General features: G+C 47.1%; 1 protein-coding gene across 5 annotated transcripts in view; it reads left to right on the top strand.

Moving 5' to 3' along the window:
* The window catches only part of SPECC1 (sperm antigen with calponin homology and coiled-coil domains 1), an 87,119-nt gene extending 75,025 nt beyond the window's left edge, over positions 1-12,094 (top strand). For all 5 annotated transcript variants that reach the window (XM_071574754.1, XM_071574753.1, XM_071574755.1 and 2 more), the window contains 3 exons: positions 5,720-5,836; positions 6,072-6,131; positions 7,198-12,094. In XM_071574754.1, coding sequence (XP_071430855.1) covers positions 5,720-5,836; positions 6,072-6,131; positions 7,198-7,287 — 267 coding nt within the window. In that variant the 3' untranslated portion in view covers positions 7,288-12,094. The remainder of the gene's footprint in view (positions 1-5,719; positions 5,837-6,071; positions 6,132-7,197) is intronic.
* Positions 12,095-12,390: the final 296 nt, after the last annotated feature.

Below are 12,390 nucleotides of genomic sequence, written 5' to 3' on the forward strand. Positions count from 1 at the left end.
GATTGCCAGTGTGCAGAGCCCGTTCCCAGTGATGGCAGGGCCTGAACGTGCTTCTCCTCCGCAGCCAAATAACTTGAGCCAGCCCTTTTCACATAATGGGCTTTATCCTGTAAACAAATACAAGTCTCTTGATTGGAGGGATAAAATAGACGCCCATGCAGCTCTCTCATGCATATCTTTCTCTCCTGCTGGGTGATTTCAAAAATAGCATTTCCATTCTGTCCATCCCAGAGTCCAGGACGCTTTCCCTGTGTTGCCTGGAAGCCCCGACAGTCAGTGAGACACTGAATTCTTTGGGCACCGCTGGAGCAGCTCCAGCCTGAGTGGAACTGGGAGCACCGAGCCCTGTGCCTGCTCCAGCCCTAACCTTTGTGTCTGGCACCTCTCCCCACCTTGTTTCCATCCTTCCCCATGAGCCTGCTGCATTCTCAGCCTGCTCCTCTGCCCAGGAATTTCGGGACATGCCTAATCTCTGAACTCTGATGCAGATAATTGGAAAGAGCTGTGGCAGCAGCCAGTGTGGTCATTAACAATTCTGCTCCAGGGCTCGGGCAGGAAGGAGCTGTGCTGCTGTCCTGGACACGGAGTGGAGCTCAGTCCTGCCCTCCTTCCCTCCCCCTTCCCCACAGTGTCTGGGTGGTCCTTGGAGCTGGAGCAGCCCTGGGTGGGAGGGGGCACAGCCCTGGGTAGGAGGGGGGCACAGCCCCGGGGAGGAGGGGGGCACAGCCCTGGGGATGAGGGGGCACAGCCCTGGGGAGGAGGGAGCACAGCCCATCCTGGCCCTCCCTGTGGCATTGCCCAGTGCTGGGAGCTGTGGGACTGCTGGGAAAGCTGCTGGCAGTGTCAGTGGGGTGGCAGGCAGGGAGTTGGCTTTCAGCAAGGGAGCATAACAAGGATGGTTTAGGCTGGAGAGGTGCAGAGCAAAGCTGGGAACTGTCTGATGGGATTATTACAGTAGGGAGAACTCCACAGTCCCTGGCCTTGCTGTGTGATCCAGTTCTGCCTCTCCACACAGAACTAGCACTTGTTTTGGCCTCTCCCAGAATATGACAGTGGTGTGAATTAGAGAAGTACCAATCACATTGATAAATGTCTTTTGTCAGCATTACTTCATGTCTGAAATGATCCAGAGACATGGATAAAATTGCTTCTGTTCAGACCAGCTCTTGCTTGGTCCTGAATGTTTGTGTAACAAACTGCCAGCTCCCAGTGAACTCAGCTTTCTGCATTTTCTCTCTCTCTTGTGAAAAGCAATAAACTAAGACACAAAATATGGGATATGTTCAAACCCCTGTAACTGTACCAACCTCTAGTCAGACCTTTGAAGTAGGTGACATTTGGTAATGAGGATGTTGTCATGGGGTTATTTGCATTCAAAACAACTCCTTATTTGCTGGGAAGGGGTCAGGTATGTTCACTGTGTGATATGTGCACTGTGCCAGCAGCTCCTCTCAACTCTTGTGCACCAGAATTTGTTTTCATTGCAAGAAGTCAGTTTTTATATATTAAAATGCAAATAAAACCCCCAAAAAACATGAGCAGCAGTACAGGGGCATGTTTGCCAGTCCACACACAGCCCTGGGAGGAACAGCCCTGAAGAGCACAGAGAGAGGCTGTTGGCTCTTTAGGGAGTTCCTCTCTGTGGCTGCAGGGTTGGTTTCAGTGTCAGCAGAGACTCCCCTTGCAGGCAGAGGAAATGGGAGGTTACATAATTATCACTATCACCTTAAATGTCTCCCATTTACCTCAACTTTCATTTTTTATTCTTATGAAAACTTTATTTCAGCACCACCTCTCTTTTGTAGTCAAAATACCAGAACTAAGCTGCAATAAAGAAAATTGGACCTGCCTGACTTTTTGGTATCTCCTCTGGCTTTAGAGACTAAAATAGTTGGGAGCTGAAAAATGTTTGTATAAGATGCATGATAGTAACCTTGTTAAGTTTCCTCTTTTTAAATGTCCCTGCTCATGTGACTACTGCAGCAAATTGATGTTTGATGCTTTTGCAAAAAAAAAATCATTAACCCTGTAATGCCTTGTCTTTGCTAGAGGGCTCATTAATTCACACTTACTGAAGCAACTGAAGTGGAGCAAACAGAACCCAGAAATGTGATGGGATGTGGGGATTCTTTATAAAAAGAAATGTAGTAAATGGGAGAACTTTTCCAGAGCTGGCACCAGTTCCTTAGGAGTTCACAGTGCTGTTATGACATGATTTAACAGCATCTCCCCAGAGCACTCTGGTGTCTGAGCTCTGTGTTGCACACACAGGTAACCAGCAAGGAGATGTGTGGCTGCCTGACATGCTGGGAGAGGGTTGGAAATAGGGATTGTGGGACACAAAGTTTGAAAGAAAGATTAACACAATTCTTTTGGAGACTGCAGTTGCCTGAACTGTTTGAACCAGGGATATTAATACAGCCTGGAGGATGGGAGGTCATTTGGCTTCCTTCCCAGTCTTGGCTGCCCACTTAATCTCTATACAATACACACTATTGCTGTTCCACAAGTTATTCTGGATTGTATTTTTTTTTATCAAAAGGCATTACTTTATTGTTTATTCCACTAAACAGAAAAAGATTTGTAAGAGAATTCAGAAAGCTTCCTGGTAGTAGATTGACTAAAAGTGATATATAAATCACTTCAGACTTGCAGCTCCCCATTGGAAATAGCTGTGTGCCATTGGCCAAGGAAGCTCCCTGTAATTACAGAAGAATCCAGGCAGCCTTTAATTTTGGGCATTCCTGCCTTTCCTCCATGTTAGCTGGATCAGACCACACTTCTCATTCACCCATATTTCCAGTAGATTGCCTGGATGTTTCATATCTTTGCTGGAGCATTTCAGATGAACTGGAGTGTTTTGTTTGCTCAGAACATTGCCTAGTTGGAGCCTGAAGCCTGTCCCCTTCCTTTGCTAGACCTGCTTTGTCTGAGTCCTGCTAATTAGGGTGTAATAAATCAAATTAGATTGGCAGTTTCCTGCTGCTGTTGTTAAAGATGGGCAGGTTCAGGTAATCTTTGGAAGTTGCCTTTCAAAGTGCCTTGGTCCATTTTACCTTAGAAAGGTCTCAGCTGTGCAGAGATGTGGCCCACAGAAAGGGGGTTCCTGTGCAGACATGTGTGTTTGAATGGAACCAGGTGAAGACACTGAGCTGTGGAGGTTCTGCTGCAAACACCCTGGGAGGCAGGACCCCCCCAGCTCCATCCTGCAGAGTGGAACTGGACGACACAAACAGCTCCCACATCCTCGTGGGCTGTGTTGGGAGCAGAGAGGTGTGGCAGAAAGACTGAGACAGGTCCTGCTGCCAAAATAACCAAGAGAAGGGAATAGTTTCCGAGGTGTTCATTCCCTAAATTGTTTTCCTTTTTTTAAAAATGGCTTCAGGGGAGGCAGAGATCTTCCCAGAAATCAGTGTCTCTGTTTTGACCTAATTCCTCTTGGTGTGGTGTAGTGGGGAGGTACTACAAATAAAGCTGCAGTGCAGCAAAACACAGATCACTTTCCATTTACCACGTCCTTACACCCCAAATTCAAAAGCAGTTAACACAGGAGCCAAGCTGAAATGCCACAGGGGGGTTTATACCAGGGATGAAGTGGAAATGCATTTGTTTAGAGGAAAACAACCAAAATTCATTGATGCTTCTCAGAGGTAAAAATGGAACTAAGTGGTTTTGAGCATGTCTTGAGTGTTTGCTTTTACACTATTAACTGAACAGATGACCTGAATCTTTGAACATTCGTTTGGGGTTTGCATTTAGGACAGAAATTGGGATTTGAGTTGGTTTTCCCTGTTGATCATGGCATACCACTCTGCAGTGGGTTTCTTCTGTGGTTTAAATATGGTCAGCAGAGCCCCATCCTTGAACTTTTGCTTGTTGGTAAGGCTTGAATCCAATAGTTACTGGAGATGACTGGCTGGACAATGCTGTTGGGGATGGGAGGATTTTTTAACTTAGTTCTGATAGCAGTAGTGTTTCTTTTCTCTAGGTATTGTTAGATGGGAGGAGGGGAACATTTTAAAGTATAGCTAAAACTACAAAGTTGAGTTCAATTATCAAAGTGATGCTGAGATAGTGAAATACTGTAGGAAGGAGCAATTTTGGATCTCACATGTCTCATAACAGCATCATGAAAAGGAGGACAGATAGAATGTTCCCACACAAACAGGACTTGCCTTTTTGTCTAGTCCTGTTGCTCAACTAAGGCTGTGTTTGTTCCTGTTTCCATGGCCTTTGGCAGAGGGGAGGAACGACCTCCATTTTCCATTTCTATCCTACAATATAAAATGAGAATATTGGCATTTGATGATAGGCTATTTGCTGATAAAACATACTGGCCTCAGTAAAAACACTTCTGTAACTTGGCAGTCAGTCTTTTCCCACCAACTGCAGATTGATAAATAGAAAGGGACTTGTTTGTCTGAAACTTCAGGAAGGCAGAGTTATCAGCTCCTGCCAATTCCATAGGCACAAAGCTGGGCTTCCATGGTGTGAATTCATGGAGCAGGCAAAGCCAAGGCAGCTTTCAGAGCAGAATTCCTTTTTCCTGATGATGGTTGGGCCAGTGCCTTGTGTTCCATCTCCACTGGCAGACATTGGTAAGGCCCAGCACAGAGGGGTGGGTGGTGCAGGGAGGTGGTGTTGGCTGCTTGATGAGCCCATTAGGTTTGTAGATTTATTGCAGCCAGAGTGTTTTAACCTGAAATATTCTGTACTGCTTCAATCTGTGTCATGTTTGGTTATGGGCATTCATTACTGATTTGAAATCCTGTCTAGCTGGACAAAGTCCAGGTTGGACAACTAATCATCATCAGCAAAGAGCACGTGCTGAAATAATTCCTGTCTGGGTTTTAGTGTGTCTGCATTAGCTGTTGTATGAGATGCAGTAAAAGCCTGGGCTTCTGGGGAGTCTTGAAAGAAACCACAAAATAGGTAAAGTGAGGTGGCAGGTTGTGTGAACTGGAGTTGAGCACAGAGGGAGATGTGGTGTGAGAGCCATTGGAGGGAGGGGGCCCCACACCTGCCACGGTGTGAGAGATGGGGCAGCTCCTCCATGTCCTGGAGCCTCCCCACTGCAGCAGCTCTGGCAGCTCACTGGTTGTTGGAGCTGCTATTTGGAACCACAGCTGCTACTCCAGCAGCAAAACTTGGCCATGAGAATTCCCTGGTGTGCTGGTGTGGCCAGTCAGTGCCCACGGGAGCATCACAAAGGTCACCTTGTTCACAGGAGCAGGACTGTGCCTCTGGAGACAGTCCCTGTGAGGAACCCCAAGTGCACTCTGGAGGCCTGGCAGGCTTTGTGTTTTAAAGGAGTTTCCTACAGAGATGGGCTGACTTTAAAACACCCTTTTCCGTTTCTGCCATCACTGTAATGCACATGTTGAACTCAGCATGTTCTGGACTTCAGCTGTGATGAGCAGGGACTCTGGGCCTCCTCTGTGCACCCTTGTAGTGAGTTCTGTGCCTGGCAAAGAGCAGTCCCACTGTCTAGCAACAATGGCAAACAAAGTGATTTTTTGCTATATTAAACTGTTTCTTTCCAAATGTTTCTTTTTCACCTCCCTCCTTTTGGAGCTGACAGTGGTGGGAGTGTCACTACAGATTTTTCTAGCTCAGCTCTGATTCTTTAGTTCCATGACTGCTTAAAAACTAATGTTTGGAGATTTTTTTAATGTGTTGGGTAGCACTATTCAAGGAGAGATCATGTTTTGTCTTTCAGAATATTGATATTACCAACTTCAGCAGCAGCTGGAGTGATGGGCTGGCCTTCTGTGCCCTCCTGCACACCTATTTGCCTGCACATATTCCTTACCAGGAGCTCAACAGCCAGGATAAGGTAAGTTTGCAAAACCAGAAGGCTGTAACTTCAGCAAAAGCAGATGAGCTGCTCACAGTACTTGTGAGTGCACCATACCAATCCAAAGAGGAGTCTGTGTGCAAGGATGGGATCTAGTGGTTTGCAGCTTTCAAATACACCTGCTCATTTAAACTTACTGATGAACCAGATGCAAGGAAGGGTTCAGGAAGAATCTTGCCTTGGTGTTAATCCTTTTGAACTTTTATTTTTACAGAAGAGAAATCTGCTGTTAGCATTTCAAGCTGCTGAAAGTGTGGGCATCAAACCCAGTCTGGTGAGTAACTTCTTTCAGCAAGGGAGGATTTGCTTCATGCACCATCCAGTGCCTTTGCTGCCTTGTGGCCAGGCAGTGACCTTGCACTGAAGTGTTCACAGTGCTGGGGAGGCTGCACCACCATCTCACAGTTCATAGTGCTGGGAAATATTCCAGATGAAATTTGTAGAATCACACAATTAATGTAATTTAAAGGAACTTCTGAAGGTAATCTAGGATTGAAAACAGGGTATTGATTCTGTCCCCCTCTTGGATACCAGCTCCAGATTATTCATGTTTTCATGGACAGACTTGCCCATTAGAGCCTTTTGTTTCCTTTTGGTTTTGTGTTTGAAGAAACAGAAAGATAATTTGTTTTTTAAACCATTCAAAAAGCCTTTTCCAAAATCAACAATATGACAAGGGCGAGATAAGTTTAATATGAAGGGAAAAATTATGGGGTTCATGAGCTAAATACAGAAACAAAGACACGCAAAGGAGCAGCAACTTAAATGAAGTTTAAGTTGCAGATGGAAGAAGGCCTTTCAGGTTGTGGGCTGGCTGTGGCTGTTTAACCAGTTTGTTGATGTGTTTTGGAGTTGCCCATGGCCAGTGGGCATTCCATGGCCCCCTGTGAGTGGCTCTGGGCAGCTCTGCAGTGGCAGCAGGGGGTCAGTGGGCTCAGTGCTGGGGGCAGCTCTGCAGTGGCAGCAGGGGGTCAGTGGGCTCAGTGCTGGGGGCAGCTCTGCAGTGGCAGCAGGGGGTCAGTGAGTGGCTGGGGGCAGCTCTGCAGTGGCAGCAGGGGGTCAGTGAGTGGCTCTGGGCAGCTCTGCAGTGGCAGCCGGGGGTCAGTGAGTGGCTCTGGGCAGCTCTGCAGTGGCAGCAGGGAGTCAGTGAGTAGCTCTGGGCAGCTCTGCAGTGGCAGCAGGGGGTCAGTGAGTGGCTCTGGGCAGCTCTGCAGTGGCAGCAGGGGGTCAGTGAGTGGCTCTGGGCAGCTCTGCAGTGGCAGCAGGGGGTCAGTGGGCTCAGTGCTGGGGACAGCCCGGGTTGGGGTGGTGCCTGACCACGCTCTGTGCTGTCCCTGCAGGAGCTCAGCGAGATGCTGCACTCGGAGCGGCCCGACTGGCAGAGTGTCATGCAGTACGTGGCCCAGATCTACAAGTACTTCGAGACCTGAGGTGCAGAGTGAGAGCTGGACAGAGGTGGGGAAGAGAACCAGGAACGCTACAGATGCACTCGATCACTTTAAAACCTGCTCGCTCCTCTCCCACAGCCAACCCAAGATCTTCACTTGAAGGGAAGCTCTTCCATCATCCTGGTTACATCTGGGACTGCAACCAAATAAATATCTGTGGGGCATCTTTACAAGCCAAATTCATCTGTAATTTTAGTCCCACGTGGAAACTGCAAAGCATTTCCCAGCCCACGTGGGGTATTTCTGGAGAGGATCCCTTGGGCTAACAATGTTTGCCTCGACAGGAGACCTGCTACAAGATGGAGTTCTAAGTCAGTGTGGACTGTGCTGGCACTCCAGGGAGGCTGGGAGATTAATATTAACACAAAAGCTCACAAAAATGCTCTTCTTACCAAAACATGCTTAACTCATCCCAAATACGTGTTATTTTCTTGTCTCCATATATTTTCTAAAACACCTTGACAGATGCACTGAGTGTGTAGAACCTTAACCTGAGTTACTCACACATCTCACCAGTAACTGCAGTAGTTTGGTCCTCATAGCATAACCAGCAGGATGATAACAACACCATTTGTAACTCAGAAACTGCCCTCTGTTCCATCACCAGTTAGTGAAAGAACCCTAGAAGACCCTGTTAGGTTTCATTTCAGCTGAAACAGAAGTAACCTCTTTGAGGAAAAATAGATCTGTTACTACAACCGTTTTACTTGATTACTCCAGGAAGCCAGAGCTCAGTTTCCCAGCTGGCTGTGCAGGCACAGTATCACAGGAATATTGCAAATGCAGTTTAAGAGCTCTAGTTTGGAAGGTGCCAGTAATCAGGTGATGACTCTGAGCAACACAGCAACATCTCAGTAGTTCACGTTTTTTGGGGATTGAGTGGAGTCACTTCTTTCTTCTGTGCTGCTCCTCTCTAGTCAGCACAGATACGTAATTGCTGCATAGGGTCATGAGTCCAGAGACAGCCTGTGCCCTGTGCAGTAAAATACAGTCCACAGGGCACTGCTACAAGCCTGGAAGTGATGTTACCCTGTAAATGAGCACAGTAATATATTAGTACCAATGGAAGTTGCAACCACTCCACAAATGACAAGGAACGTAACTGGACCCCATCTCTGTCACAGAAATGAGGCGCCAGAGGGTGGCTTTCCACCTCAGTAATGCTTTAGCAAACTGTCTGCAAGATGCTGTCAGCTCTCCATTATACTCTTTATCTTATTTCACCTCCTGAGGTTACTCTTTGTGTTTGTCTCCAGGGATGGCAGGACCAGACAGGCTGTTGGTTTGGTCTGGGAGCAGGTCTGGAGAGTGTCCATGTGCAGGATCTGGTACAAGGCTGCAGGTTGTGCTGGTAGGAGAAAGTTGGTGTTTAGTTACTGTGTTTAACCCTGTGACCAGGTGTGATGCTTTGTGAACATCAGTCCTAGGGAGCTGGGGAGTGTTTCTCTCTGACAATAAATACTGGTGCTCACTGCTCTGAACTCCTGAAAAAAGGCTCATGAAATAGAAACAAGATTTCACAGAAGAAACTTGGGTTTGGGTTTTCTGGAGCTTTGCAGGTGGCTGACAGCAGCCTCTGGTTTCCCTGCAGTGATTTGTGATTTTATTTTATTTTTTAATGCTATTTAAGTAGTAAACACCCTCTTTTAGACTTGGGTTTTCTCACAGCAAAATGCTGGATTAAGGGATAGAGCCCAAGGGCAGTGAGTGTATTGAACAGAAAGGACATCTGTGCCTGTTCCACAGGAGAAAAGCATCACTTGCTCTTAGTTTTAGTCTGACATTTATTCTAATCCACCCCTCTGGGAAATTCTGATTCCAGTCTTTTGAGAGGCTGTGTGATAAAAAGGGGCAGTGACACACACTTACTGTGCCCTGGCACACCTGGTGCTGTCCTGTACTGTGAGAAAGCAGTTGTGAGTGCTGGCCAGAGTTACTTCTTTGCAAGGGAGTGCTTTCCAGCTGGAATTGACTCTCCAGGATTTCTCAGCACTCTCTGCCATCCCAGAGAACCTGGTCTGTCCCTAGAGAACCTGGGCTGGGCTGCTCTCTGTCCTCAGATGCAGGTCTCCTCTGATGGGTTAATAGGATGGAAGGGAAAGCTCTGCTGAGCAGAGTTCATTTAGGCAGACAGTTACACTGCAGAGCTCCACTGCCTCGTGGATGCAGCAGCCCTTTTCCCTGGGGGTGTCCTTGGCAGGAATCCCACTGCTCTCCAACGGGCTGAGTTCAAAGCTGCAGTGAAGTCAGCACAGAAAATTCCATATTCCTCAGTGGGCTTTGGATCAGGCACTTGCAGGGCTGAGAAAAACTCTTTTAATTCCCAGTGTCTGGTGAGCATCTCAGAGTCAGAGGGCTCCGCTTGGAGCGAAGGGGAGGACAGTGTTAACCCCCTGGTCCCTGTAGGTGTCCCTGAGTGCCCTCCTGTGTGGGCACAGGCCTGCTCTGGGCACTGCCCTGTCCCTCCAGGGCCCACCCCAACAAACACACCATCCTGGGCATCTCACAGCTTTGGGTTCTGTCCAAAGGATTTGTGCAGAGCAAAGTTTCTGCCATCCCTTTGCAGTTTATTCTCCCATGCCCCCCAGCAGCAAAGGCCAAACACTAATTCTACCCACTTCTAATGGTATATTCTTAAAATTCTTTATTTATCCAGGAGCTAAAGCATGAAGCTGTGGCAGGGAAAAAGAGACAGTTCCACCTTTTGCTCAGTGTTGCTGTTCACTCCTCAAACCTGCACAGCCTCTCATTTTGAAAAGCTGATACTTTGAGAGATGGATTTCCAGATTATTTTTTGAGTTGAAGAAATGTTTTTTTTTTTCATTTTTCTGTTACAATATTGTGTATTTTTCTTCACTCTGAACCTTGAAAAATTGCATTTCTAGTCCCGAATTTTCACAAATTACTTTTGTCTTTTCAGGATGCCTTAAAATTTCAATGAATTTAAATTTGTACAAGATGCTGCAGACTGGCCTCATTTTCAGAATCTACAAGCCTTTGTAGGACATCTCAAATCTGAAATGCAAAATGAAAGTTCAAGCTGCCCTTTCAGGTTAGGGAGTTTAGTTCAGGTAAGCTGTGGACAGTCTTTATAGAAGTTTTGAGAATCCTCTGCAGATGTGCTGGAGTGGAACACATGATGGAATGATGTGGAGGGTGTTGAGCAGCACAGATACTGCTGGAGCAGGAAGTTTGCCTAAACTGCCTGAATCCTTTCTGACTTTGCCTCTTGGGAGTAATGGATCTGTCCCTGGTGCAGGCACTTGGAATCTCTTCCCATGTCACCATGTGCTCCCTGGATACCCCCTCCCTCATAGGGGGGTGCTTGGGACTCAAAGAGCTCCTTTGGGATGAGCATGTGAGAGGAATGGTTGGGATGGGGATTCCAGTGGCTTTCCATGGAGGGACATTGCAGTGTGTGCCTGTTGTAGCTGTTGGAGAGGAAAGGAGATTGGAGTGTGAAAAGTGTATCTGGCTCCTGGAATGTCAGGTGAGAATGTGGAAGGTACAAATTGTTTCATGGCTTAGGAAGGTGCAGAGGGTGTGGAGGAGCCAGCCCAGGGTCAGCCCTCTGAGGAGGATTTCTCAAAGGCTGGAGTGCTGTTTCAGAAGGTACAAGGGACACTGAGCAGAGTGAAGTCCAGCGTGTGAGGAGCAGGGGATGTGGGACAGACACACCTGGGCCTTTGTGGGCAGCAAAGGACATCAGAGAGTCTGTAGGGACTGCCAGCTTGAGGGACATTTCTCCTGAGAGTGTAGCCTTGGGTGGAGATGAGGAGAGGAGACAGCACAGCTGCCTTTGGTGGGTTCCCCTTCCTGTGCCTGTGACAGTCACAGAAATGCAAAGGGGACAAAGATTCCCCAGTTCTTCTTGTGCTGCAGCAAGGCAGCTGTGCTAAGCAGAGGAATTTTTTACTTCTGCACATCCCTTTTGAATTTTGGCAGTTTTCTTTTTGTCATTTGAGGTTGTTTTTTACAGGTTTTCTCTATGATTTGTCTTTATGGTTTAGGTTTTGTATGTGCGAGCTTTCTGTCCAAACCAAGTGAGTGCAGGCAGAATGATCAGTTGTTCTTGTTTGATCCTGACCTGGAACTCTCCAAATTCTACCTTTTTGCTTCCCTGACTTTCCCCCTTCCTTGGCAGTGACCCATGGCCTGGGCTTCTTTGTCCATCCCTCCCTCATCCTGCTGTGCTGGAGGGTCCAGCGGGAAGGACCTGGCAGGGCCAGCTCTTGGCAAAGCTGAGCCTTGTGCATTGAGCACAGGCAGGGGCCACATGGGATGAGGTTATGCATTTTCCTGTCAGAAGAGGGCTTTTGCCTAAAAAGACTCAGGGCATGGAGCATTAAGATGTTTTTAAACCCAGCAATAACTTGTACTGTGCTCAGCTCTTGGTTTGTGCCACCTCCAGTGCACCTGCACTCACTCACTGGCACAGTGTAGAACCAGCTCCTCACCCAACTACAATTAACAATCTTTTCTCAACTGATGGTCTCTGTGTTTGGGACTTGCACATGTGCCAAGTCCCACTGGCAGTGCTGGACACCACGTTTTTATTGACTGTTGGTCCAGGCTTGGGTCTGTCATGGGATCATCACCTTGGACTGTTTTAGCTTTCCCTATTGGGTACAGATGTTACATCATAACCTAATTTATACAAAGAGCACATTAGAATGTACATACCAGGCATTGCCAGATTTGGACATGCTAATATTTAAATATTAACATTATTGGAATGTATGATGCAAAAATCTGTGTAATATTTCTAATAAATTTTTTCTGTTTCTGATGTTCCTTGTAATGTTTCAGTTATCTACATACAGCACAAAATTCCAAATATCTCCCATCCCTGGCAGTGTTGGAATAGGGCCCTGAGCAACTGGACTAGTGGAAGGTGTCCCTGCCCAGGGCATGGGGTTGGAACTGGATGATCTTTAAGGTCCTTCCAACCCAGACCATTCTGGGATTCTCTGTCTGAGCAGATTCTTCTGCACTCTGCTGGGAAGGACTCCCAGGAGAGTTTTGAAGGTATCTGTGGTTCCCTGATTCTCCTGCACTGGCAGCAGAGCAAATTTGCTCAGAATC

Source organism: Pithys albifrons, chromosome 21 (genome assembly GCF_047495875.1).
Source record: "Pithys albifrons albifrons isolate INPA30051 chromosome 21, PitAlb_v1, whole genome shotgun sequence".
NCBI lineage: Eukaryota > Metazoa > Chordata > Aves > Passeriformes > Thamnophilidae > Pithys > Pithys albifrons.